This window comes from Cyrtonyx montezumae, unplaced genomic scaffold, assembly GCF_038088225.1.
Source record: "Cyrtonyx montezumae isolate F1298 unplaced genomic scaffold, pur_monq_1.0 scaffold_24, whole genome shotgun sequence".
Classification (NCBI taxonomy): domain Eukaryota; kingdom Metazoa; phylum Chordata; class Aves; order Galliformes; family Odontophoridae; genus Cyrtonyx; species Cyrtonyx montezumae.
The window spans coordinates 3,288,119-3,312,413 of NW_027071981.1; the positions used below are offsets into that span (position 1 = coordinate 3,288,119).

A 24,295-nucleotide genomic window follows, 5' to 3' on the forward strand; every position below is an offset into this window, starting at 1 on the left:
TCTTTCATCCTATATCCCCAGACCCCTGGACTGCAGGTCTGCCATCAGCAGCAGAGCGGGGCAGGCTGTACCCCATGCTCGCTCCCATGCTGAACGTGTGGGAGGAGAGCAAACATGCCAAAAGGCTCCAAAAAACACACAGCTCCCCAGCAGAGAGCTAAGCAGGCTGGAGATGTGACAGATGCCTTTCAAATGGCATCAAAGCAGCCATGGTTAATGGTATCCTGAAATCAGCTCAGGTCCCATAACTCTGAAATAAGCTTGGTATCACTCAGGACTGCATAGCTCCCGAGGCTGAGCACCCAGCAAAAAGCTTTCTGGTCCCAGTGCTGCCTTCCCTTACAGAGCTATGGGTGACTTCAGACACCAGCAGTTATGGTAACTAGAAGAAAAATCAAATGCAGGGGAGAACAGAAACATGCAGAGCCCAGACACTGATTTAAAAGAAAGCTTGCACATGGAACAAAATTGTTTCAGACACATGTGTACAGACACTGCTGTGTGCCCTCCTATGTAACTGCAAACAAACACACTGCTGCCCATCAGTTCTGCACTCAATATATTGAAATAACAGTCAGCTTTTCCCTTCACTAGGCTGAAGAGACATGGTTTAGTGGGGGAACATTGGTGGCATGTGGACAGTTGGACTGGATGATCCTGGAGGCCTCTTCCTACCTTGGTGATCCTGTGATTCTCCTGCTCCTTATTGATGTAAATCATCAAGCACAAGGATCACAACTCTTTTAAAGTTATGCACTGTGAAACATATTCTCTCTGATCCAGAACTTCCCGTCAATAACTACTTGTCTGCCCCTGTGCTGAGACAGGGAAGTTACACATTTTCCCCATCTCCTCAATAATGCTGCACTTAAAGGCTTTCTGCAATTTAAATTACCTTTAGAAAGACATAGGTTTTCAAGTAGCTTAACAGTTGTTTCTTACCTTTGGATTTTATAGCAGTAATTGCTCCCTTCCGGACTGCAGGCCTGCAAACAGGGAAAGATTTTAAACACTCAGCACAATGTCACAACATTAAAAGACATGAAATCGACACTTTTCTAAGCTGTGAGAAGATTAAAAAAAAAGAAAATCATTTAACTTCTGTAACTGTTTTATTTTTTTCAGTAACTACTCTCTCCTTGGTTGTTTTTGTTTTTTTATTTATTTTCCCCCACTTTTATGTTTTATAAAAAGTGGAGGAATTATCATGCAACAGGGACATTGGTCCAGATGTTCATGCAGCATGATCTGGAATCAGTTGCTGCTAGCACTGCTGATGTACACCAGTAGTGAATTAAGGGGACAAAGGATCAGAGCTTCATCTATCTTTTGCAGCCTTTCAGATATGCAAAGAAAGTAAAGAAAAAAAATCCAAACAAAAATAAAAGCACCCCCCATTGATGCTCACTGAACTTCCTTATTTCCCGTCCAGCCAGAGCACTCCAAGTCAGCCACTGGGTTCCCATAGCATCACCCATGTCCCTATGTAAATGTGCAATCTTCCAGCTGCCTTTGATCTACCTTGATGTATATGCAGTTGCAATTCTGTTCTGTTAAATGACTGCTCTTGTGTCTAGAGCATCACAGGCCCTTTTGAATCTCTCAAACAAGCTGGAATCATTTTGATCTTTTGTGTGTAGCATGTGTATTGTGTTGGTGCTGTGAAATAATCACAGAGGGGCAATGATGTAGGAGAATTAACTGTTATATTAACAATCCTGCAATGAGCTCTAAAAATAAAGCTTCAGCTGATTTTAATAAGGGAGATCAAATAGGAGATATTTGTGACATTACTGTGTGAACTAGTCCAATGCAAGCAAATGTCAAGCTGCAATTTGAAGCTGTCGCTGCAGTCAGAACTCAATCAGCTGTCAAAATTCCACACAATTTGCTGCATTTCATTCAGAGACACAGCAGCTAATACGTAATTAATCCAAGCGAGGAGTTAAAAATACTCTAACTACTACCAATGAAGGCATTTGTGAAGGAGATACAAAAAGATAGAGGTGATTCATCGCTTGTGTTACACCACCACATTCAGTAAGAATTTGTGATTACAACTGATCTTCAAGCAGGGGGAAGTTTCATTACATTACAGCTACCCACGTGACAGCAACTCTTCCTTTTAAGAGAAAGTCCATACCAGTTATATGCATTTTCCACAGTCTGTGAATGCCATTAGCCCCAGGTCTCCCTTTTTTTAAAGGGATTCACAGATTCCCATACACAGAACATTAAACATAGCTGAAGTTCAACTAAGATGCGAAAGTGACATTTAAGCAGCAGTAACAAACAGCAGTACTAGTTACATAGAAACATAACTAGAAGTCTATTCTTTAAATAATTAACTCAAGAGTGTTAGCCCGAAGTGTATCTAGCAGTCGTCAGCATGCCATCCAAATCCCTTTTGGTTTTATTCAGTCCAATCCCACCCCACACTGCACTCCAACTTCCAATTCAAATCCATTCACTCCAAATGTTTGCTGAACACGCTGCATAAGTCAGGTCCTCCAGCCTCAAACACAACAACCACGCTGAGCTCTTGCTCATCATGTTGAGATTTCCTGACCCTCGGCACTCCCCAGGAGGTGCCCCACATATCCCAGGCTCAGCTCACAGCCTGTGCTCAAGAGGAAGCAACTCCATCAGCCATGTCGTTTTCCCCTGGGTGTAGAGTGAGAAACCACTTGTTGCTGAGCTGCAAATGGAGAGGTGACTTCCGTGGCAGACAGCACAAGAACCATTTTGCCTTCAAGTATTTCATTAAAACAAGCTCACCCAGCTGACAGCTACCATTTACACTGCCTACTGCTTCGTCTTCCCCTGTTGGGAAGGGAGGTGGAAAGGCTTTATTACTCAGCTTCCAAGTGACCCTCTGCTCCGCTTGGTTCAGGCTGAGATGGGACATATGAGGGCTGTTCAGGTGGATCCAAAGCTCCCGCTGGGCTGAGGACCACCATACACAATCAGGACCACAGGATGAGCAGTGCAAGAGCACCCACAGTCCTGTGCAACCCCGAGCCCTTCCCACTGCTCCACCTGAAGGCCTCACTGGGGAGTTATGGTGGGCAAGGACCACCGTGGCCAAAAGATGAGGCCCTGGGCAGCCTGACCTAGCAGGTGGGAACTCTGCCTATAGCAGGGATGGATGGGATTTCAGGTCCCTTCCTACCCAAGTCACTCTGAGATTCTTCAATTCTGATGATCTTGAAGCTTTCCCTCCTTCCAATGAAGAAAACGGCCAGTGCTGATAGGAGAGGGGGCAAGGACACATGTTCATGTTCTACCAAAAAGCCATCACTGCGTTCCTTGTCCTTACCATGCCCAAGAACAGAATTCCCTACCAAAATATCCCAAAGGTATACGTGGCAGGCCTTGTTGAGAGCAGAGCATTAGTGCCACAGATAAAGGAGATGCCAGGAAATGGTCTGGCATGAAAGCTGGTGGCATACAGAGAAACACTAGAGGAGATGCAAAAAAACAGAACCAGGGAACCAGAAAGGCCAGGGCAGAAATAGCAACTCAGTCAAACCAAGAATGGAAATACTGCAAGGTAGCTTTGTAACAGGGAATAAAATCCTTGCATCACGTCTGAAGCGTTAGTCACGGCTGGAAAGATGCAAGGAAACCTCTACACCGCATCACACTCGTATTGAGAAGTCAGGAAATTCAATCGCGAAAGTTATCGTCTGCTATACCAAGCACACAATAACCACACAGACCTCCAAGGAGAAATTTTAGGGCTATAAATGAAGTAAGGCCAGTTTCCCTGCCTTGACTAATCCCCTGTAGTGACCCTTCAATATCCATTTACACATTTGCTTTTTCCCTAAAATAATGCCAAACTCAACCCGGGCTCTAACAAAGAAAAAACCCAAACCAGTTGAACTTCAAAGGGCCTTTTAATCTCTCCTTCACTCTGCTGAAATAGGCTTTTTGTGCTGAAGATTCTGCAACAATAAGAAATGAAAAAGCTCCAAGAACATATTTTCTTCCCCTCCGTAAAGAAAATTAATATTAAGAGGAAAAAAAACCCAACAGCGTGGCACAAGTGAAAAATCAAAAGAAAATGTTTACTCTGGTCTGGGTGTCCTTTTGCTAAGGCACTTGTTGAACTTCAGTGTTTTAGTAGCAAGAGAAACGAACAAATAATAAATGAAAAGGATGCTCAAGCGCCTTAAAACAAAGAAAAAAAAAGAGGAAAAACACACAGCCCACACCCAAGAAACTATCTAAATAGCAAAGGAAACAAACCAGCATCACCCAGGCATCAAGAAAAACTGAGCCACCCAAATGTCAAGTTTGATCAGAAAGATAAACAGAAAGAGGAGCGTGGGGGGCTCAGGAACACCGACACTGGCTGATGTTGCCAGAGGTTTCAGGGCTGTGTGCTCCTCTCCTGCGTGAAAACATTGCTGAGGCACCAGAAAACAAACAGAGCATCCCTATTTCACAGGGCACTGCTGAATAACCCTCACTGAAAGAAGCAACGGAGCTTCTCCCCAGCGACATGTGAGGATGCAAAGCTGCGGATTTATCTTTAAAAATCGTTTTCTGGAAGCATCTTAAAAGCCTTTCAGGAATATCAAGCCAGGCTACTCGGGGCCTGCACTTCTGATGTGACAGTCTCAGCACAGCGTGCCCCTGTGTGATAAATGTGCTTTGCTGTGAGCTGCAGGAGAAGTTTCATGGCACTACTGCTTTCTGTCAATAGTTTACTAGAAATTGGGCATCACAGAAACGCACTGAAGTCGCAGAGGTGGGAATAAGCCAACAAATCATCACGCTGTCGCTTGTGAAGAATGGGAACGATAACACCGAATTTAAGTAATTACACGGCGAATGCGATCGCTCCTATTCTGGGATAGGAAGATGGACACCAAGTTACATTTAAGGTCGCTCCCTGTTCAGGTGTAACATGTGGAAGAAAAAAATATATATGTTCTTGCTTAGAAAAACAGGCCAAAATCCATCACAGCACAAGGACCTCACATACCGCCCTCGCTAACTGCCCTGGAGCACAGCTCCTATGGCAGCACTGTTCCTGAAGGAACAAGATATGATTCCTTGCAGGAAACACACCTGAATTACAGCTGACCTCTCCGAGAGGCGATTTGAGGATTCAACGTTCTGCAGAAGGATGCAAGCACCAGGCAGGGACTCAGCTACGCACACGTGGCTCTAAGGATGCGGACGCTGGCTGCAGCACCCCACTCCACACCATGTTCCCTGGCTTCCATTGCTCTCGATGGTTATTTTCTTGTCCTGCTTCGTGCACAGCCTGGAAAATCCTGACCCCGAAGCTTTGGCATCTCTTGTCAGAGCTCCAGCCAAAACATTCTGCCTCACAAGTCCATTAAACGCCGTCAAGATCGAGAGCGATCGGAGTAACAATAACAGGTGGAAGATGCCAAATGAGTCGAGAGCATCCAGTTCAGCAAAGTGTGAGCGCCCCCTGATGGCCGAGCTGCGGCTCTGCGCGGCGGGCGGACCAGCAGGCACAGCCGCTGCTCAACATCTCCTCCGAGAATAATTAAGAGGATGAATTACGATCTGAAAACTTTTATTTACATCTCATTAAATCCGAGTTTGTCACAGGCAGCTTTTGACTAAAAAACAGCCTCCAGAGACCGGGCTGGATTACTTCCAGAACGCAGATTAATCAAAGTTTAAAATACTTTACGCCATGTTTACGTCCTGACAAATTACATTTCTCATTCGGTTCCCGGTCCACAACGCAGCTTTAATCTTCAGATTATTTGGAAGCTGGGCAGAGCAAACAAGTCACAATGCAAAATAAACGGCTTGCATCAGAACCACGGAATTATCTGAAAGCTAGTGACCTCCTCTGGCTGCAGCCATCGCTACAGGGCGACCCAATGCCACACACATCGCCTTCTACCCGCTCTTTCGGGGAGACTCAGGCCTGACTTCTGATACCTTCTCCCCCTGAGCGGTTTTATAATTTAACGTGCTCTTTCCTCTCGCAAAAACCTTCACTCTCCCGACTAAAGTTGCATCTACCAGCAGCTCGATAAAGTAAATTAATCCGGGAGGGGGGTGGAACAACACCAAACTAGTTCGATACCTAAGGCAGAAGCAGACAATATTTGTGGGAGAAGAGGAAGCTCTGGCATGCACCTCCGAACAAAAGGGAACAAGTGGTCTTTACTCAGAGAGCAGCTTCCTATTAAGACTCACTCCTTCGTACATTATGCCTTTCATCCCCACTCAACCACAAAATGATTTTGCTGTAGGAAATACAATGGCCGAAAAAGATTTACATTGAAAGAATCTTTAATAATAAACTGTTGCAGATCTGCCTACTTCCCCATGATTTATAATACAATAAACATCGGATTCTATTAAGTCTCATGCACTGAAGACATGCACTGAAAAACCGAATATGAAAGAGCTCAATTCTTCCCATCTCCAGTACCATAATAGTGAAATGAGCATGTATAAATGTGCTAAGAGTATCTCTTTGCATCTTTTATAGCTTGTGTGTATTAATCTGTAAAGCTTATTAAGAAAGTCATTGCTATGCAAAGCAGCACCCAATCTCTTTCTCTTGCTTTTCAACAGAGTGCAGTGTTTAGCCAATAGGACCGGTCCCCTGCCCCTCATTCTGCATTCATAACATGCAACATTTGCACAATGTATCTCTCAAAGGCTGCTGAATAGAAGGCCTTAATACTCATGTAAACAACTGCAAACCAATTACTTAATGAATCAGGCCCACACATAATGAGGTGCCAGACAAAGAGCTATAAATGCATTTTTGCGCCCAAGCCTCCGCTTTAAAGTAAAATCCCTCAGCTGTAGTTTGGGCTTAACTGGCACATCATAATTATTGTCTCCAGGACATCAGAGGAAGCCATTTTTTTTTTTATTTAGGTCCAGCAGGGTCTTCTGCGAGGTCACTCATCAGCTCAGTGACAAAACAGAGCAAAGAAGAATTTATAAAAAGTACCACAGCAGTACTACACAGTTATGTTTATTCTCAAGTAGTGGGTTTCGAGACCACTTGTAAAAGCAATAAAGCTCGAGGAGTGACTGCACTAAGTGGAGCGCTCACATGCGAGCGGCCAAGAAATCTCACCGCGTCCTGAGAGCAAAGCGGCGCTTCCTTACTGCTCCTGCCTCCGTGCACAGCCACGTCGAGGGTCCAAAACAAGGAGCAGTCAGAAACTTCACGTTTAAAAGGGAGGTCTGCTGCCTCAGGCACCTCGGGAACAAACTTTAAGCGAGTTCCCCAGGGCTCTATCTTTCCCCGCCCGCTGTGCTGGCCTTCTGACTACAACTAGCATTTAAAAATTCAACTACAGGAAAACCCTGAAACTTCATAACGTTAGGTATTGTTATTTGGGATTCCAGAAAATAGATTAAGAAAAAGAGGGAAAAAAAAATGAAATGAGAGTTTGAGTCAGGGAGCTAATCCTACACAAAAGCATGAACATCCTTCAGTATATTATTACAGCTTGTCTTTATTAACTGCACTGAAGAACTGCAGGAAAATTGTGTTTTAATGCAGAACACAGAACAAAACTTGCTAAATCAGAATGGCTGTCTGAGTCCAAACCGGCCTCATCAATAACCATACAAAGCAACTACAGCGAGATATCAACATCTTATCAGTAGGATGAGTTAAAAATGTATCAGGATGCTTTAAAGTCTTTTCCTGAGTGCTATTAATGGCTGTCTTCAGCTGAGGAGCTACACAACAGCAGAGCCCACTTGCAAGGCTGTTCTAATAAGAGCAGATAAGAATCTAAAGCCAAGCCAATATTTCATGAGATGGCTGTGCTATATCCTATTTTCTGCTGCTGCTTGACCACTAATTTGATTGTTGCTGTTTGATTACTGCTACACGCCCATGGAGAACATGGGAAATATCTAACACAAGTGCTCAGGGACCCAAAGCAAAGTACTGCGGTACTCAAAAAAAAAGTTTTTTTTTTTTGTGTTAAAATAAACAGCATCCTTTATAGAACTACAAGGCTGTCACTTAAACTTACTCAGTTTTTCAAACTGCAAGACAGACGCACTGTAAAAACCCCAGTATCAAAATTAAGATGGGCAAAACCAAGCAGTCTGCAGACTGTGAAAAGCATGATCCAGTTACAACTAGTTCACATCTCAGCTACATGCAGAAGAAACCCATCACTTTATTTCTTGAAGACTTTATGTTTTCTGTCTGCCCTTTTCCTGACAACTTCTATTGTCTGCCCTCTGAGTAGCCCTACTGAGAGCAGCTGTACACGCTAATTTGTGGTTCACTGAGATGTCAATTGAGTCTTGAAATGAGAAAACAACAGCTGCAAAACAATACTTGGCTTTGGTGCAAATATTTTCTAAGGTGTACCCGAGCTTAAACTGTTTTATTAAATAAACATAAATACAATCTTACCCTCAGATAAAGAAAAAAAAAAATAATCAGAGATTCAGTCACATTCTGCAGGCATTTCTCATTCCACTGAAACATTTCAAATGTTAAATCCTTTAATAACTTTACCTTGAGAGGTCACCACTTCTTTCACTGGACGAACTCATTTCGGAGCACAGTTCTTGGCTTTCTTTTGCTTCGGGACTGCTATTTCCAGAAACACATCCTGCTAAGTGAAAAACACAAAGTATGAACTTACAAATAATTAATCTGAAGACATCACAGCTGCAGTCCTCAGCGAGGGTGAATTCTGATGGTAGTTTTTGCACGCTGAGTGAACTTAAAGAAAAAAAAGCAGCTACACATCTTGCAACATCTATCAGTACAACTCAGAGTCAGTACTTCGAAAAGCACGCAGCAATATTGGCAGCAGCTGAACAGAGAGAGCACTGCTTGGGCCAGGTGCTCCTGGCATGGCCCAGCTGAGGCTGTCTGCACAGATGGACAGCCAAGCCCTCAGCCCTGGGCCAGAACACAGCTATGGCATGCACCTTGGGATGTTTTGCTCACTGTTAGGTGAAAATGAGTAAAAGAAATGCATAGAAAACAAGTCTCTTATCACTTCAGTTAGCTGATGATGATTTCCTGTCAGCAGGGAAACGTTTGCATGTTTGTTCTTTTGTTCTAAAACAGGGCAAAACACTGGGTTCAATAACTGTATTGCATCACACAGCAACTTTAAGCAAAACTTCAAGGATTTATGCTTTTTTTTTTTTAATCCCCAAGTTCTAATTTACTCACCTTAATCAGGAAAACGGATTACTTTCATTCTCCTTCCCCTTAAATGCATTAGGGCATATTAACATCTCTTAATACTATTTAATACATCAGTATTTTTTAACCAAACAGAGAGCTGCATTTGGGAGACACAAATCTTAGAATTTTTATGACATAATAGCCAACTTTACAGTCAAACATTTCCAGATCTTTTCTCCATGCTTCCCTTTATTTCCTCCCTGCTCTGCGCATCTCATTTCCATTCTGTATAGATTGATTTAAGAAAGTAAATAGATTAAACTCTTCCACTGGAATGGTACAATTGCCCATCTTCATGCTTATTTCCATAGACCATGATGCTTAAGTACAAATCCCACTTTACAAGGCAACTTTGCACTATAAATTACAATTGGGACACAGTGAGACCTTTATATACATGTATCTATACAGATGTGACTAAAATTGTAGACAAGCCCTGACCATGGAGTAATTCCAGGATGCAAGGGCAGCAGTAGCTCAAAGCTGAAGACTGGGTGACGTAGGCATGTACTGAGAAACCACTCATCGTAAGGGAGTATCCAGCCACTGATTTCTCACTCTCTGCTCGACACAGTGAGGAGGACCACCCAACTGAGCCCCCCTGTTTGCCCTCAGCCTGAATCTTCCCGTCCCTACTGGACACAGATCCCGCTCTTCCCTTTGATGTCTGCACCATATTTGCTCATCAGCCCCCCCCCCCTCCCCCAAATGCATCTCCTCACCAGCTCTGCTACCACAACTGAGGTAGGCCCCTTGTTTCTCAGCCCCCCTCACAAGAGCCTAAAAGGGCCCTTCAGACATGCCTGCACTGGCCCTGTTTCCCCCTACATCAAACAGGAGCACAACCTACTCATTCTTCACCTTTGAGGCCCTCTGGAGCCTACCTTTGCCCTATCTGTCAATTATAAAACAATACTGGGCTATCAATCCCCACTTCTGCCTTAGTTAAGTCAGACTTATCACCAATTATCACCCCTTGAGTCTCTATGAGTCTGCTTACGTGCCCACATCAATGGGGGATCCCTCACAAGCCCACTGGCTCACCTTTAAAGCTGAGCTTGATACTTCATCTGGGTTGTGACACCTATAAAGCATCCACTGGGATTTAAGCACCCAGTGTGCAGTGACTGCTGCATGTGCTGAGCTCTTCCCTTATCTCTGCACCTCCACAGCTAATGGTGCTGACTGGTGAAAAACTGTTGTGTAGCTGTGAATCTGCTTTATGGAACATCCCCATTGTGCTCTCCATAGCTGCTGTAGTTTGCATGGAAATAAGTAGGAGGTATTACTTTCAGAGCAAGCTATATATTTTGGAGCTCCCCAGCTCCATATTTAAAACAGTGTTTTTCCAGTATTTACTCTATGGACAGCCAGTGCCTACTGCACAGACAACTGAAAAAGCTTGACAAAACAGCCTTTAAGCTTAAATTGGGATGTTCATAATGAAAATAAGTTCTTAATCCAATCGTTCCAGCAATACTGCAAGAGAAGGGAAGCTGTTTTGCCACAGATGCCCAGCTCTCCTCACATCTTTTTCCCCAGTGTATTCTTCCTTCCACACAGAAGGAGTGAAGGAACTGAGATACCACTATTAATTAAAAACACTCCACAGTTTTCAACTTTGCATTAATTGTGCAGCCTATATGGGTCAAAGCAGCTTTCATGTCAGCTTTTACAATTTTGTTCCAAACAAAGTGGGTGTACTTTTCTTCATTAGCCACCAGTTCCAGGAAAAACCACCATGGTTGCATAATGAACCACTATTATTTTGTTCTGCTGCACAGCTGAGATGATCTTTGACCCAGAACATGCTGTACCAGCACAGAACCAGGAAGATGTTTTCTCCATGTGCTGCCCTATGGCCAAGGCTCCAGTGTTTATCAGTGTACAGCCCAACATCTTGGTGACAAAAAAGTGATGCAATGTAACTCTGCAAATAAAGAGAGAAGAAAACTCCTGGTTGTGTACTTATGACATTCATACCTTGCTAACTGTGTCACCTGAGAAAAAAGCTTGCACTTTTGGAACATCAAAACCAGCATCCCCTTCTGTTACACCTGAAGCCCTTAATTGCAGGGAGAGTCCCAGGAGGAGCAGAATATCTATAGATATCAAGTACTGTCACTACAAGCAATGCCCAAGTGCTTGACTTGGCACGTCCATAAATGAGAACAGTGCAAGCAAATCCCAAAGTTGCTAGTTTTCCAGATGCAAACTGGGGAAACAGAAGTAACCAAGGCATTTTGCGAGGAAGCTCCAAATCTGTGACCTAAGCAAGTAAGCAAACAGTAGGTACTGCTCTACTGGGAGAGGAAGAAGGGCAACTGGAATGCCAATTAAAAGCTGCAAGCAGCAATTAGTCGTTATTCCAAATAACAACCCATAATCACTTGTGTAAGCAGGAGTAGTTGGAGGACAAATGTGCCCAGTGCCTTTGCAAGCTCAACTCCGACATGGATCTGCATCTCCTTCGTGTGCAAGTGAGAATTCCACAAAAAGGAACTTTGCCTTTCCTGTGTACTTTTAGCAATGATAAAATAGTTAGCAGCTTGGGTATTTCAGCTGTCACTGGACTTCAAAGTTAATAATGCCTTGAAAGGAATATTATCAGGATCAGCTGAGCCTGCAAGCTGTGTAGTTTTAGTTACCTTGGCAATATTTATTGCATTTGCATTCAGAAGTGCTGCTCGGTCCAGGCTACCACGCTGCTAGCTGTGGCACGAAAATAGGGAACTAACAATAGCTCCTGCCCAGAGGAACTTCAAATCTGAACAGCCTCCTCCACCACATTAACACTAATTACAGCACTTGCTGATCATCCACAAAGAGCCATCTGGGATTAAACACAGGATATCAGCTGCCTTGCCACTGCCAGAACACAAACAGCCACTGTGTGAACCTCTGCCTTGGGACCAGAGGCTTGAGTGATCCCTAACACACAGCTTCCACACATACTGATTTCCCCTGCGATAAAGCAGCAAACTTGCTTACAGGGAGAGGATAAAGGCTACCTGTGAACCTGATAGAAGGATGTACTCTTCTGATAAAAGGAGGTGATAGGAGGATGAGCAAAGAGATGAGAAAGATCTCCAAATGAAGAGCGAGCAGAAACCACAGTGGCCAATAGCCAGAAGGAGGTCAAATACCAACAAATACTGCCCCTTGTTTCCTCTGGATGAAGAAAGGATAAAATACAATATACCAACACATGATGCCGTGCTCTCAAGAGGGTACATGCCAGCTGACCAGAGGGCTCAGGGAATCCCGACAGAGCAAGCCATCCCAGTCAGAGCACTTCCAGAAGTTGCTGCCTCCACTTGGAGACTGAACAAAGCTTTTCACTCAATTCAACAACTTTAAGACTTAGATGTCTTTCCCAAACTTATTCAAGTTGAGCAATGTAAGACATCACCTACTGGAGAACATAATCCTAACTAATTTAAGCAAAACATACGATTTTACACTATGCCAAGGTACTTCTGTCAAACCAACAGTGATTAATTATGTAAAGATTAATTTTTTTTTTTTTTTGCAACAGTAGTTTGTAATGGATTGATATCAAATGAAGCAAAATGTTGGGTAGACTTAATTCTTTACTAGCACACTCCAAGTAGAAAGTTGGGACCCTTTCAACTGCAGCTCAAAGAACTGCACCAGGAAAGATGTGTGGGAAAAATGTTGGCAGGACTACTGGCTCATTAAAGGTGACCTAAAATGGAAAACAATTGGTTTGGTGCCTTTCCATGTTCCCCTGTGATACATGAGAAGGACTATACTATATAAATATAGTAGATATATTATTTAATGCTACTATTATTTAATGCTACTACCTAAAGTCCTCCTAGGAGGACTTTCCTCGTTATTTCTACATTAGAGATTTTTGTACTTGGAGTGGAAATGGAACATAACATCCGTGAAAGTGAAGGCTGATGGGCAGAGAAGTAATGCCATTTTAATTCAAATACTTTACAGCTTACATCAAAGCCGTGAACGAAGGATAGGAAGAGAATCTGGTTTTGTTTAAGATTTAATGAACCTACCCCTTCAATAAAACCTGCAGTTCCCTACTCTTGAGACATTTAAACCACTTTGCAGATAACCAAAAAAAAATAATGGGATCTTATCATTTTTATCTCCCACTATTTGCCTACCTCAGGAATAGGTAAAGGCTGACAACTTTTTTTTTTTTAAATCTTAGGAACACATGTAAAACAGGCATCTGAGAAGCAGCATGATCTACACAGGCTCCCCTGTCCTCACATAACTTCAGAAACAGAGAGGTTGCTGTTTATAAAACGTGGGTGAGATCAACAGCCTCTCCTAAGGCTGAGGGGAACCTTACACAGCACGAAACTCCCTCTGAAGTCCATCAGTACAACACAGCTCTGTGGGGTTAAGAAGGGGTTCTATGAAGGAAACCACAACGGAGCAAGCTGGATCAATCCTGTGCTCTGAGCTAATTGCAGGTCTGGAAAATCTTTGTTGCCACAGGTAAGAGTATTTACAGAATATTAAAATAAATTATTTTGTTCCCTCTCCACTCCACCCCCCCCCCCCCCCATAATAGAAATAAAGAGAATAAACAAGTACTATAAAAGCATCCATGAATTCCTATCAGGAAAGACTCCCAGCATTCACAAAGAAGTCCACCAAAACCTCAGTGCTTCTAATGTTTAAATCCAAACTTAAAACCCTTCAAGAATGCAGTAGGCACTGTGAAAAAAAAAATACAGTTGGTATCCATCACATTTGGAAAATAATTGTATAACCAAAAAGGTCACGTAAAGCAGTCCATCTAAAGACCAAACAAGTCATTTGAGCCCCAAAGGCAAGGAGCAGAAATACAGCGTCTGTTTCAGGTTCTGAACAATTTCAGTGCTCCAGGGCTTGTAATGGTGAGCACACGGCAGTGAGTGACAGGCGGGGAGAGCAAGGAGCCAGGAAAGAATAAGAAGCCTGGAGAAGATCATGGGCTGAAGATGAATCGCAGCTGAAAGAAGCAACTTTGCTTTCAAGTGAGATATGAAAAGCCCCATTCCTAGAGACAACGGGAGCGCTGGCCACTGCAAACACACCGGCAAAGAAGCAGCAAATAAAGCATATTAGAGAAGAAAGGATTTTTAACTTAAGTTACCATTTGCAGCCTTCAGACTAGGGAGAGCTTCTCAGCATTTTTTACAATTAGCAAATATTGGTACTTGTGCATCTATTCAATGAGAAGCTATGGGAGAGGGATGTCCATCACAGTGCAGCTTCGGACAAACTGCAGCTCAGCCCAAGAGCCAGGATCCCAGCAGGAACTGCCTGGAGGGAAAAGCTGCTGGGCTTCATGGCTCAAAACAGTCATGCTATGTCCTGAATCTGGCACGGAGAGGCAAGCCAGAACCCTGGGCAGCTACACACATCCTATGTCAAGCCTGTGTTCTCCCTTCAAAAACAAGAAATAAAATAAATCTATGATGGCATAGGCTAGAGGAAGCCACCATTCGGCGCATCGCTCTTGCTGGGGATGTCTGCAGATGACAGACCTTAAACCACAATCCTCATAAATTACAGACAAAAATCACAACTGCCACATTTTATATGGGTTTTCCTGAAATAAAGCATGCTTACTCAAAAATCATTTAAGTGTGCTTTTAATTGGCCTAAAAATAATAATAATCAGCACAGCTCACGTGTTACAATTACATTGCCATGTGCAACTGAAGGACAGCAGCAAGAAAAACTGAAGCATCCTACTCTCAAAGCCTCAGAGAAAAAAGAAATATTCGAAGTTTTATGCGGCTAACGGAGTAATATTATTGCAGCAGTATAATTCAGGGATACAAGAAGCACGTTTTTATATTTCAGCTGCAAATTAGGCTCAAAAAGCAGCAGAGGAAAACCTCCATAGAGAAATGAATTGCCCTCCGAAAGACAGGCTATTTTTAAGTCATAAAACAGCAGAAAAGCAGCAGCGAGCGCTGTATAAACAGATGCCCTCGCACCTTTCTGTCGGAGTACACACCTGCATAAATAAACAGTCAGCCAAACATGAGCATTTATAAGGAAGCAGCCCACGACGTCGCAAAATCAGGCAAAAGCAAATTGAGACTCATTGCGGAAAGCTCTGCCCTGAATACTAACGCGGTATCGATACTTCAGCACCCAACGGTGGCGGCGGGGCAGGATCCTGAGCGAGCCCAACGCGTTTGCTGTGGGGAGATCTGAGCACGGCTCGACAGCACCAAATTTGGAGCAACGAGGTTTTTATCAGGCAGCTTTTGTGACAGAGGCAAAAAGCACAGCTTCCCGTCTAGCGGGATTTTTCCCCGCGCTTATTCTAACGATACACGTTCAATTACGAGAGAAAAGAAAAGAAGCAAATCAGAAACATCTGTAGTTTGCCATATAATTACTGGATCTTCCCCACGGAGGCTGACCTTTGTAACACGGATACTGGGGCCTGAAGGGCTAAATGACGGGATATTCACGCGCTTTAAACGTGTAACATGATTACAAGGAATTAAATAGGCACTGCTATTTTCCATCATGGTTTCCGTTAAGATGAGTGCATACTTTATGATCTCGCGTTTAATCTTTGCGCTCAGGATGTAGGAGCTGAATTTACTCACTATTAGAGGACCTAAGCCCCTAAAATGCCGTGTTTTGATTATATAATAAAGTTGAATACCGCATCTGAGGTTAATATGCAGCCATTACTTTTACCTGTAATGGGAATCTTTCCTACCACGCTTTCTTCCTGGCTCTCATCTTCACACCAGCTTGTGACTTCTGTGTGTGAACACACCATAATGAAACCCATTTCAAAGTGGCAGTGATCAGACTGGTTTGTTTTCTTTTAAGCCCTACTCCCTTTAATTTCTCACTTTTGTTATCTCTTATTTATTGATCTAAACTATCCATTACCGTTCTTGAAAGAGGCGCCTACTGTGAACTTTACTCGAATACGGAGCTGCTGTGTCTCTGTAGCTCCCAGAGAAAAGAAAAAGCTAACCAAATGTCTTAAATAATTTAAGACCCAATGGGATTTCAGAAACAAACAGCCAACAGTAACTCTGCGATCTTGTCCAGCAGCCCGACAGCCACGGCATAGATCATACCAACTGCTGAAAATTAGTTTAAATCAAAGTCTCGGGCTCCTCCGTGGATAAAAGTGGCATGGATTTAGGGGGCCTAAATCAGTTTGTTTACATGTGCTGTGTGAAGAGCGTTGCAACCTAATTGCCTGTCTATTCTGGGCTTTGATGTGAGGGATGCTCTGAGAGCAGCCTGAGCAAGTTCCCGTCGCCGGTTACTACACAGCACTAACATATTACTTCCTTATCTGAAGAAATTAACTGGATTTTCACAAACATCCACCTTTTAAGAATGCACACCTCTCTTAGCATCAGCCCTTCCACTGTAGAAAATCTGTGCTGCGCTCCAGCTTCATTAAAATAAACAGCTAAGATATCACACCATTTCTAAACAGCAGACATTTTAAAAGTATAGCTATGCATATAGAACCTGTTTTAATAACTGCCACAAGGTCTGATTTTCTATCTCAATGGAGAAAACTAGTCCCCACAGGTAGCCCTCATTTTAAGAAGTAACAAGAATGACAGAAACACAGATGTTTAAGGAAATCACTGGAAGCTCATTACAAATATTAATTCCCAGTAGCACTGACACAGTCCCTGGCAGATTTTGATGGAAAACACACTTATACCTCACAGCAGAGCACGGTGGCACCTCAGAGCACGCACACAGAGCTTTTAGCACTTGTTACCTTGCTTTCCCATGCCGTTGAGCCACGGAACACGTTTTGCCTGCTCCATTTCCCTGCCGTCATTTGGGATCGATGGCAAGCTGTAAGATGATTCATTACTCTGAGTAGATGACCTATCTCCACACTCTTCTGCAAGGACCTCTCTCAGCAGCGGTGGAGCCTGCAGCATTACAAAAATAAAAATAACCACAGCCCTATTATCCCGAGTCTCGAGAGGCAATGGTTTCCAACGTACATTTAGGCTAATCTATACTTCACAGAGTAATCTGCTTGCAGGGTATTTCTACTAGATGCTGAATAACCTCTGAGTTAAATCAGTGCCAGCGCAGGAGCTGCATTTTGCCTTCAAGTAACACAAACCTCAAATTATTCTTTTAATCACTAGGGTTTCTGGAAACTGCGTTCTGTGTCTCGTGTATCCACTGTAAGCACAAGAGACTGAAAGAAAAAGTTTTCCTTTTTCATTTCACATATAGCAATAAGGCAAGCTAGCATACATCAGCAACAGTTGCAACAAAAAACACCACCGAGGTCAATGAATCTGAAGCTAGAAAATCCAATCTGACACCAGCTACTGATAGACTCCACTCAGATTTTAACCTGTGTTATCACTGCGTATTTCTCAAGTTCAGTCTCTCCTGTCTGCATGCAGAGCCCTGCAGCAGCTCTAGCCTGATTTCTGTTAATTAAACATTATTTCTGATGTCCCCAAAAAATTAAGTGGGAAGCAGATGCTTTTACAGAGAGCTGAACTGAGTGCAAACATGGCCAAGTTATAAGGTTGGGGGAGCACTTTTCTTTTGTCTTCATTACTTATAGACCATTCTTTTGCTTTTCTCCTGTGCCACAACGCATGGACTCAATTATTTAAAATCTACAAGCTTTTTACTCTTACCTTCTGTTTTATAAATGAGCCAGCCTTCAGCAGCATAGCCCAGCATCTCAGAGATAATCCCAACTATTTTAACTTCATCTAGCTACACTCATCTGAATAACTGGGGAGGCATCAACTCCAAAACCACGTGGGGTTCATAAGAAAGGTTTTCCTTCCTGTATCTGTCCCCTCCTCATTAATCCCATCTTTATTTGGGAGCACATCATGGCAACTTTTGAGTCTCAACTTGTACTGCTGCTGTTCTATGCTTGGAAATCAGGAGTGCCAACGTGGAAAATGCAACCTGGGGTTACATTTACATGAATAGATTCTCTTGCACAGAAAAGTAAATGTTGAACGTATACTTGCACAGATCATTACTGCATATATTCACCCATAAAGCTGGCGTTTCTGAGCTTTGACTCAGAACAAGTCTTTGTATAAGAATTTAAATACCTATAGAAAAATATCTGCTGCTGGAAAATAAATACTAAATGTTATTAAAAGAAAAACATTCAAAAAAGATTGGACTGCTTTCCTCATGTCTCACTAAAAACCAGAGGGAAAAGTTCGGCAAATATTTTTACTCTGGTGTTATTTCATATTTTATATACACACATTTAGATGCGTATGCACTTGTTTTTCTTTCCCTCTAAAGGGAACACATCTCAAGATTACTTGGTTCTTCAGTGCCTCACTTTCGTTGGAAATGAACTCTCTCATTCCCTTCGTGTATGCATAAAGAAGAAAACCCCTAACAAAAACTGTAGTTTATAAATGCCCAGTTAGAGTTTGAAAAGGACACACATCCTGCTCTTCGTAAAATGCTCTGCATATGTAGCATACCAAACATAATTCTACTTCTTTAAAAAGGAAAAAAAACCACTATCATTCATGATAAAAAGCTATTAAGCCACAGAGAAAGATAGATGATATAATGATATAAGCCTTGTGATAAATTTGCACCGTGGCAAAACGTGTTTGTTTCTTAAATCAGTAACAGGCCCAATGGAAGGAAAAGATGCTGCAAGGACCTTCATGGGCTGCTTGCTCCTTGAGGCAAAGCCTACAGGCACACAGAAGATCTAGGTTCTCTCCATAGCCACTTCCTAACCATCTCAAAGACTGATTACTGAGTGCTACTTGCTCACTTTCCCTGAGTATCCAGGTACAGGGTAGCGTTAAGAGGCACAGGGCCTGCTTCACTTTAACTGCATATGCAATTTAGTCTCTTGGTGTTGTTCATGTACATACATATAGATATACACAGATGCACAGGTGTATGCGTGCATGTCCACTCTTGACAACCCGAAAGGAAGCTGTGTGTGGTCAGCCTCTGCTCCTAGGGAGCAGCCATAGGATGAGAAGGGATGGCCTCACATTGTGCCAGGGGAGGGTCACACTGGATATTAGGAAACATCTCCTCTCCAAAAGAGCAGTGATGCAGTGGCACAGGCTGCCCAGGGAACTGGTGGGGACATTGTCCCTGCAGTGTTCCAGAGTCATGGGGATGCGGCACTGAGGGATGTGGTCAGTGTGCATGGTGGGAGTGAGTTGGGGGTCAGACTGGATGATCTTAGTGGTCTTCTCCAACCATAATAATCCTATGGCTTACCAAACACACTAGAAAGCCTCAAGGCACATCATCACAGAAGCTTCAAAACCCACTGACCTGGCTTCCTGGTGCCTCCGGACTCAAATCCACTGCGCTGTGTAACACAGAGGCCAGCTCCTCAGTGAGCAGGTGCTCCTCCAGGAAGGTGGTGTGGCTGTTCACTGAGGCCTGCAGCGTGGCCACATCCCACTGCTGGCCTGACTTGGCCCTGGGGAGCTGACAGAGGACAGCTGCCTCAGAGGACTCCAGGTCTTCCTTCAGGCTGACATCCTGGCTGCAGGAGCTGCAAAATAAAGCAGGTGAGGAGTTTATTTAAAGCCCAGAGAGACAGCCAGAATAGGTATGGAGGTCAAGTCCACTTGTTGGCCTTTCTACAGTTCTTCCTCAAAATCCTCCAGCCATTAGGTCCTTATGGGAACCCTGGCTTAAGGAGTCTGACATTTAATTTTAAGCAGAAGTACAAAGCCCTTCCCAACTTGTGCTATTAGGAGAACTGTGCTGTGGAGTGACAGCCAGGGTAACCTGGTCCTGCTTTTGCTAACGACAGGGGAGGCTGGCGATGTTTTTGTTCTTTTGCCTCAAATATATTGTTTTTCTGGCGGTTACTCTGTACCCTGGCAAAGCATTATTAGCCACTAAGTGGATGCTCTCCCTCTTGGAAATCAGAATTTACTGCATATGCAGAGCAGGGCTGCAAAAAGCGATAAATTTAGGAACAAGCGTTTGTTGGCAGCACCTAAGCAGCAACTTCACTACAAATCCTGATTTAGAGAAACAAATGAATGGAAAAAAAAACAACAACGCAACCCACAGACCTCTTGGTTTTTTGAGACTGAAGTCTTTTCTACACATACTCCCTATTCCCAGCTGAGAAGCCAGGCAACTCTTGTATCCCCAGCCTTTTCTCTCCAGCTGTTGGGAAATTGAATCTTTCAAAGTCAAACAGAATATGCTGAAAAACCACGAATGCATCAGAAAAATGGTTAGTGAAACAATGCTGTAAAACACAAGGAGGTTTTAATCGCTTGCAAGTGGTAACAGAAGGATCAGGATTTTGCCTTTGTTTTTTTAATACATATGTGTATTATACAGATCACACAAGAAAACGATCCTGGGAAAGGCATCTTGCGTTCTCCTAAGATGCCAGTTTCTTTATGCCTGCATTCCCTGCAGCATTTCCCCCATCAGCTGCTCAAGACATCAGCACAGTGGAGCTGGATCCAACCTGACACTGAGCTCTGCAGGTCCATTCCCAGCAGGGAAAACCACAGCCCTGGGAGCAGGAGTGCTCCGTACTGGGACAGAGCAGGACCTCAGAGAGCTTTTCCTGAATGTGCACCTCCACAACGACCAAAGTGCAGACTTCAATAGCAAAGCAAAGCAGACTAAGCCTTCGCAAGGGTAGATCTGCTTGCTTTGTGCAGCAGTTTCCAGCCCAGGCCTCCAGCAGCCCGGCTGCACACCCAGGTTTTCATGCAGAACCCAACATCTATGCAGCCAGCCTCACTTTACCAACTAAAAGCTCTTTGTGCTGTACTGTGATCACATTAAGATATAGCAGAAGTTTTACTCTCTCAGTTTGTTTGGGAATAGCCAACAATTAAAGGAGAGCTGCTCTGCACTGAGTGGAGTTTCCTAGACATTTGATCAGCTAAACAATACCAGGGAGATCGCATACACAGTTAAACAGTGCTTTTTCTTCCCCCAAAGTCTTACAAAACCTGTATTTCAGCGGCCGGCTCATTTTCTATTGTTTCCCTCCCCCTGTGTGGTCCTTCCAGGGTGCCACTCGAGAGGGATACAATAATAAAAAGGGAAGGGGAAGGAAGGGACACCAGCATAAAGAAAAACAAAATGTATGACAATCTGCAGCAGGCTACGGATCAGAGGTCAGCAAACAAGAGGTCCTTCTCTTTTACAGGTTGCTTCCTGGAAACAGTCTGATTAAGCTGACAGCTTGAATTATGTGTTACATTTTGTAATGCACAATCCATCTGTGCTAAGTCCTCTTCAATGCAGCTGAAGCAGCACAGGCATAAGCTCTGCCTTTTTCCACCCCTTCAACACCAGCCTTAAAATAGTCATCATCTTCCCGCACGCTAATTCTCAGAGACCCTTTCCCCCTCCTTTTTTAAGCCCTGGAATAAAGGGCAGGGTACCCTGAGGAATGCCAAAAGGACAGAGCCCACCAGAGGGGTGAGGCAAAAGGCAAGCAGCCCCGCAGGACCAGCATCCCATCAAGCTCTGTGGATGCAGCACAGGGTGTGGAGATGCCCTGCAGCACAAACGGGCTCTGGCTCAGCCACCATTTTTAATAACTGTGAATAGCAAAGTGGCATCACCCCACCAGGAGCTGTCAGTGAGCCTCACAGCCTGCACGGAGTGACCTTTCCCTGCAGCATTGCCTCTCCTTGGTTAGCAACCTGACAGTGTTATCAGGATTAGTGCTTCTCCAGCTGCTAAAGGCAGGCTGAAACTCAGGTTAAAAAAAGACTTGCCCTGTGGTAAAATACAACATACAAACACTTATCAGGGGAAAAAAAAAGCCAACTTCTTTTTCTTAAACCTCAAAAAAGACCTTGTTACATGATGTCTCTGAAGTAAGTTACTTTCTCCAAAAACCTGGGACTCCCTGATTTACAAGACAGATTTGGCTTGTTGTTGAGTGAGCTACAACATCAAAACTGCCTCCACAGTAGTATATACAAACAAAGCCCACACACTAATTACTCAGAAACTTCTCCTCAAGACTTCCAGCTCATGAATTACTTTGCAAGGCTTGGGCACACGCACTGAATTTAAAGTGTATCAGAACGATTGAGTTTAAAAGAACTTGTTACCAACTCAGCAATGGAGAGGCTAAGTATCACTGCTCCACATCTTTCTTGCCTGCCATTTCTGAAACTTTATCTGCATTTCAGTTTCCCATTGAAACAAATTTAAATTTCTATCTCTTCTGCAGATACAGCAGTGGAGATCACACTTTCACGGCCTTGAGAAACATAGGTATTTGGCTTAGCATGATGTGAGAGGAGATACCCCCATTCTGGCTTTAGTCATGCTCCAGAGATAAAGCGAACAGTAAAACCTTTCTTATAATTTAGCTGGCTTCAGAAGCACTGCACAGTATTTTTGTCAGCTCTTCAACAGCTAGGCATCACTAGCACATACAGGGAGAGAACAAAAGTTAAATTACCACTGCTCAGCTATGACTCTCCTCCAGCAAAGACAAGTGCAACTTCCTCACAAAATGTTATGACTAACAGGTGTCACGCAAAAAAAAAACCTGTATAAGCTATTTAGATGTAAATTAGATGATGTTTCCATAGCAAGCAGCCTGATGCAAACGTGAAATGATAAAGTTGCACAAGTGTATATTGGTGGCCATCAGCAGCTGCTCAACTGGCATCTATTACAATAGGGATGGGCACCAAAATCAGTACCTAAGACAATATGAGCACAAATATAGGGAGAACAGATGTGAGGACATACCCATCAGGCACCAAGCTGCCCAAGGGCTCATCCTCTGCTGCACAGCAGCTGGGTAGCTGCAAAGAGTTCTCTGCTGTGTGGGTGCTGCTGCTGTCCTGGCTCACTGCCTGCTGGGTGTTCAGGTTACACCAGGGTCCTGTAAAAACAAGTAACAACAAAATGACTCCCAAAGCATTAGCAGAATCACTAAGTTGTATGGAGTTAAGCCAGGATGAGCTACTTCAAGCACTTCCCAATCTCACAGGTGGGAGCGAGCATCTCTCTGCTCTGGGATTGCATCAGGTCTTCCATGCCCCCTCCTGACCATTCCATGTCCTTCTGCACTTCCCTCGCAAGGGGGAGTTCAGGCAGACCCCAGCCATGCTCCCAAGCTTGGATTTGCAACCAGAGATCAGGACCAGCCAAAATGAACTCTGCCAGGAAAAAATCACTACATCAAAATCACCTCAAACCTCCCCAAACTGCCACAAGAGAAGCAATATAACAGACAAGCCTGAAAAAGCTTTTTCAGGACAGAGCTTCAGAAAGCTTTCCATGTTTTGGGGGGAGTGACATCAAAGATAGAGGGAAGTTTTCCATAAAATTCTGCACAGGTTTGAATGAAACAGTATTCACAGCTAATGTAGAGCCCCCAGCATGTCTGCTCAGCTCAGGCATGGGTTCCCTAAGGCCTCAGTTCTTGAGGGCTGTGACAAATGGCAGCATACACCAGGACCTTCTGCCCTCACACAAAGCTGGACAGTGGGGACATGGAAGTGTGTCAGATGAAAGAAAACACAAGGAAAGAAATTATCTGTGAACGAATAAAGAAATGGAAAACAGTAACAACTACAAATTAAGAAAAAAAAATAAATCCACAGAAGATCAACTGATGGAGATAGTAGCTACTGACTATAAAGAGAACTATGATCATTGTAGGATAGAAGTCTCTTTACATTAGGGTCGCTACTTATTTCCTATTCAGCTTTTCCTAATTTTAGTATTTCCTACATAGCTTGGAAAACTTAAAAGCTCTAAATTGCTACATCAACTGGCAGGGAAGGGGAAGATATTTCTTCTAGGTCTTAACAAAAAAACAAACAAAGGAAGAAACAGTTACTTAGAGAAAAACCTTTGTCACTGGGATTTCAATAACAATTCTGTTAGCTTACTTCAAAGCAGAGCAGGAGAGAACACATTTCGCTGTGATAGCAAAAGAAAAGGTGAGATGGTAGGAAGCAGCATTTAAGTGCAGCCTTCCATTCCCACACATGTGCATCCCAGCTGGAGGACAAGCACCACATCCCTCAGGAAAGCAAGGAACAAGTCAGAACAAATAATAGTTAATCCAGTCTCCTATGT

General features: G+C 43.5%; 1 protein-coding gene across 1 annotated transcript in view; it reads right to left on the reverse strand.

The window, feature by feature from the left end:
- KIZ (kizuna centrosomal protein) overlaps nt 1–24,295 on the reverse strand; it is a 38,912-nt gene that overhangs the window by 1,598 nt on the left and 13,019 nt on the right. Inside the window, exons 6-10 of the mRNA XM_065739499.1 lie at nt 22,955–23,090; nt 19,520–19,745; nt 16,974–17,133; nt 8,516–8,612; nt 943–986 (exon numbers count right to left, since the gene is read on the reverse strand). Coding sequence (XP_065595571.1) covers nt 943–986; nt 8,516–8,612; nt 16,974–17,133; nt 19,520–19,745; nt 22,955–23,090 — 663 coding nt within the window. The remainder of the gene's footprint in view (nt 1–942; nt 987–8,515; nt 8,613–16,973; nt 17,134–19,519; nt 19,746–22,954; nt 23,091–24,295) is intronic.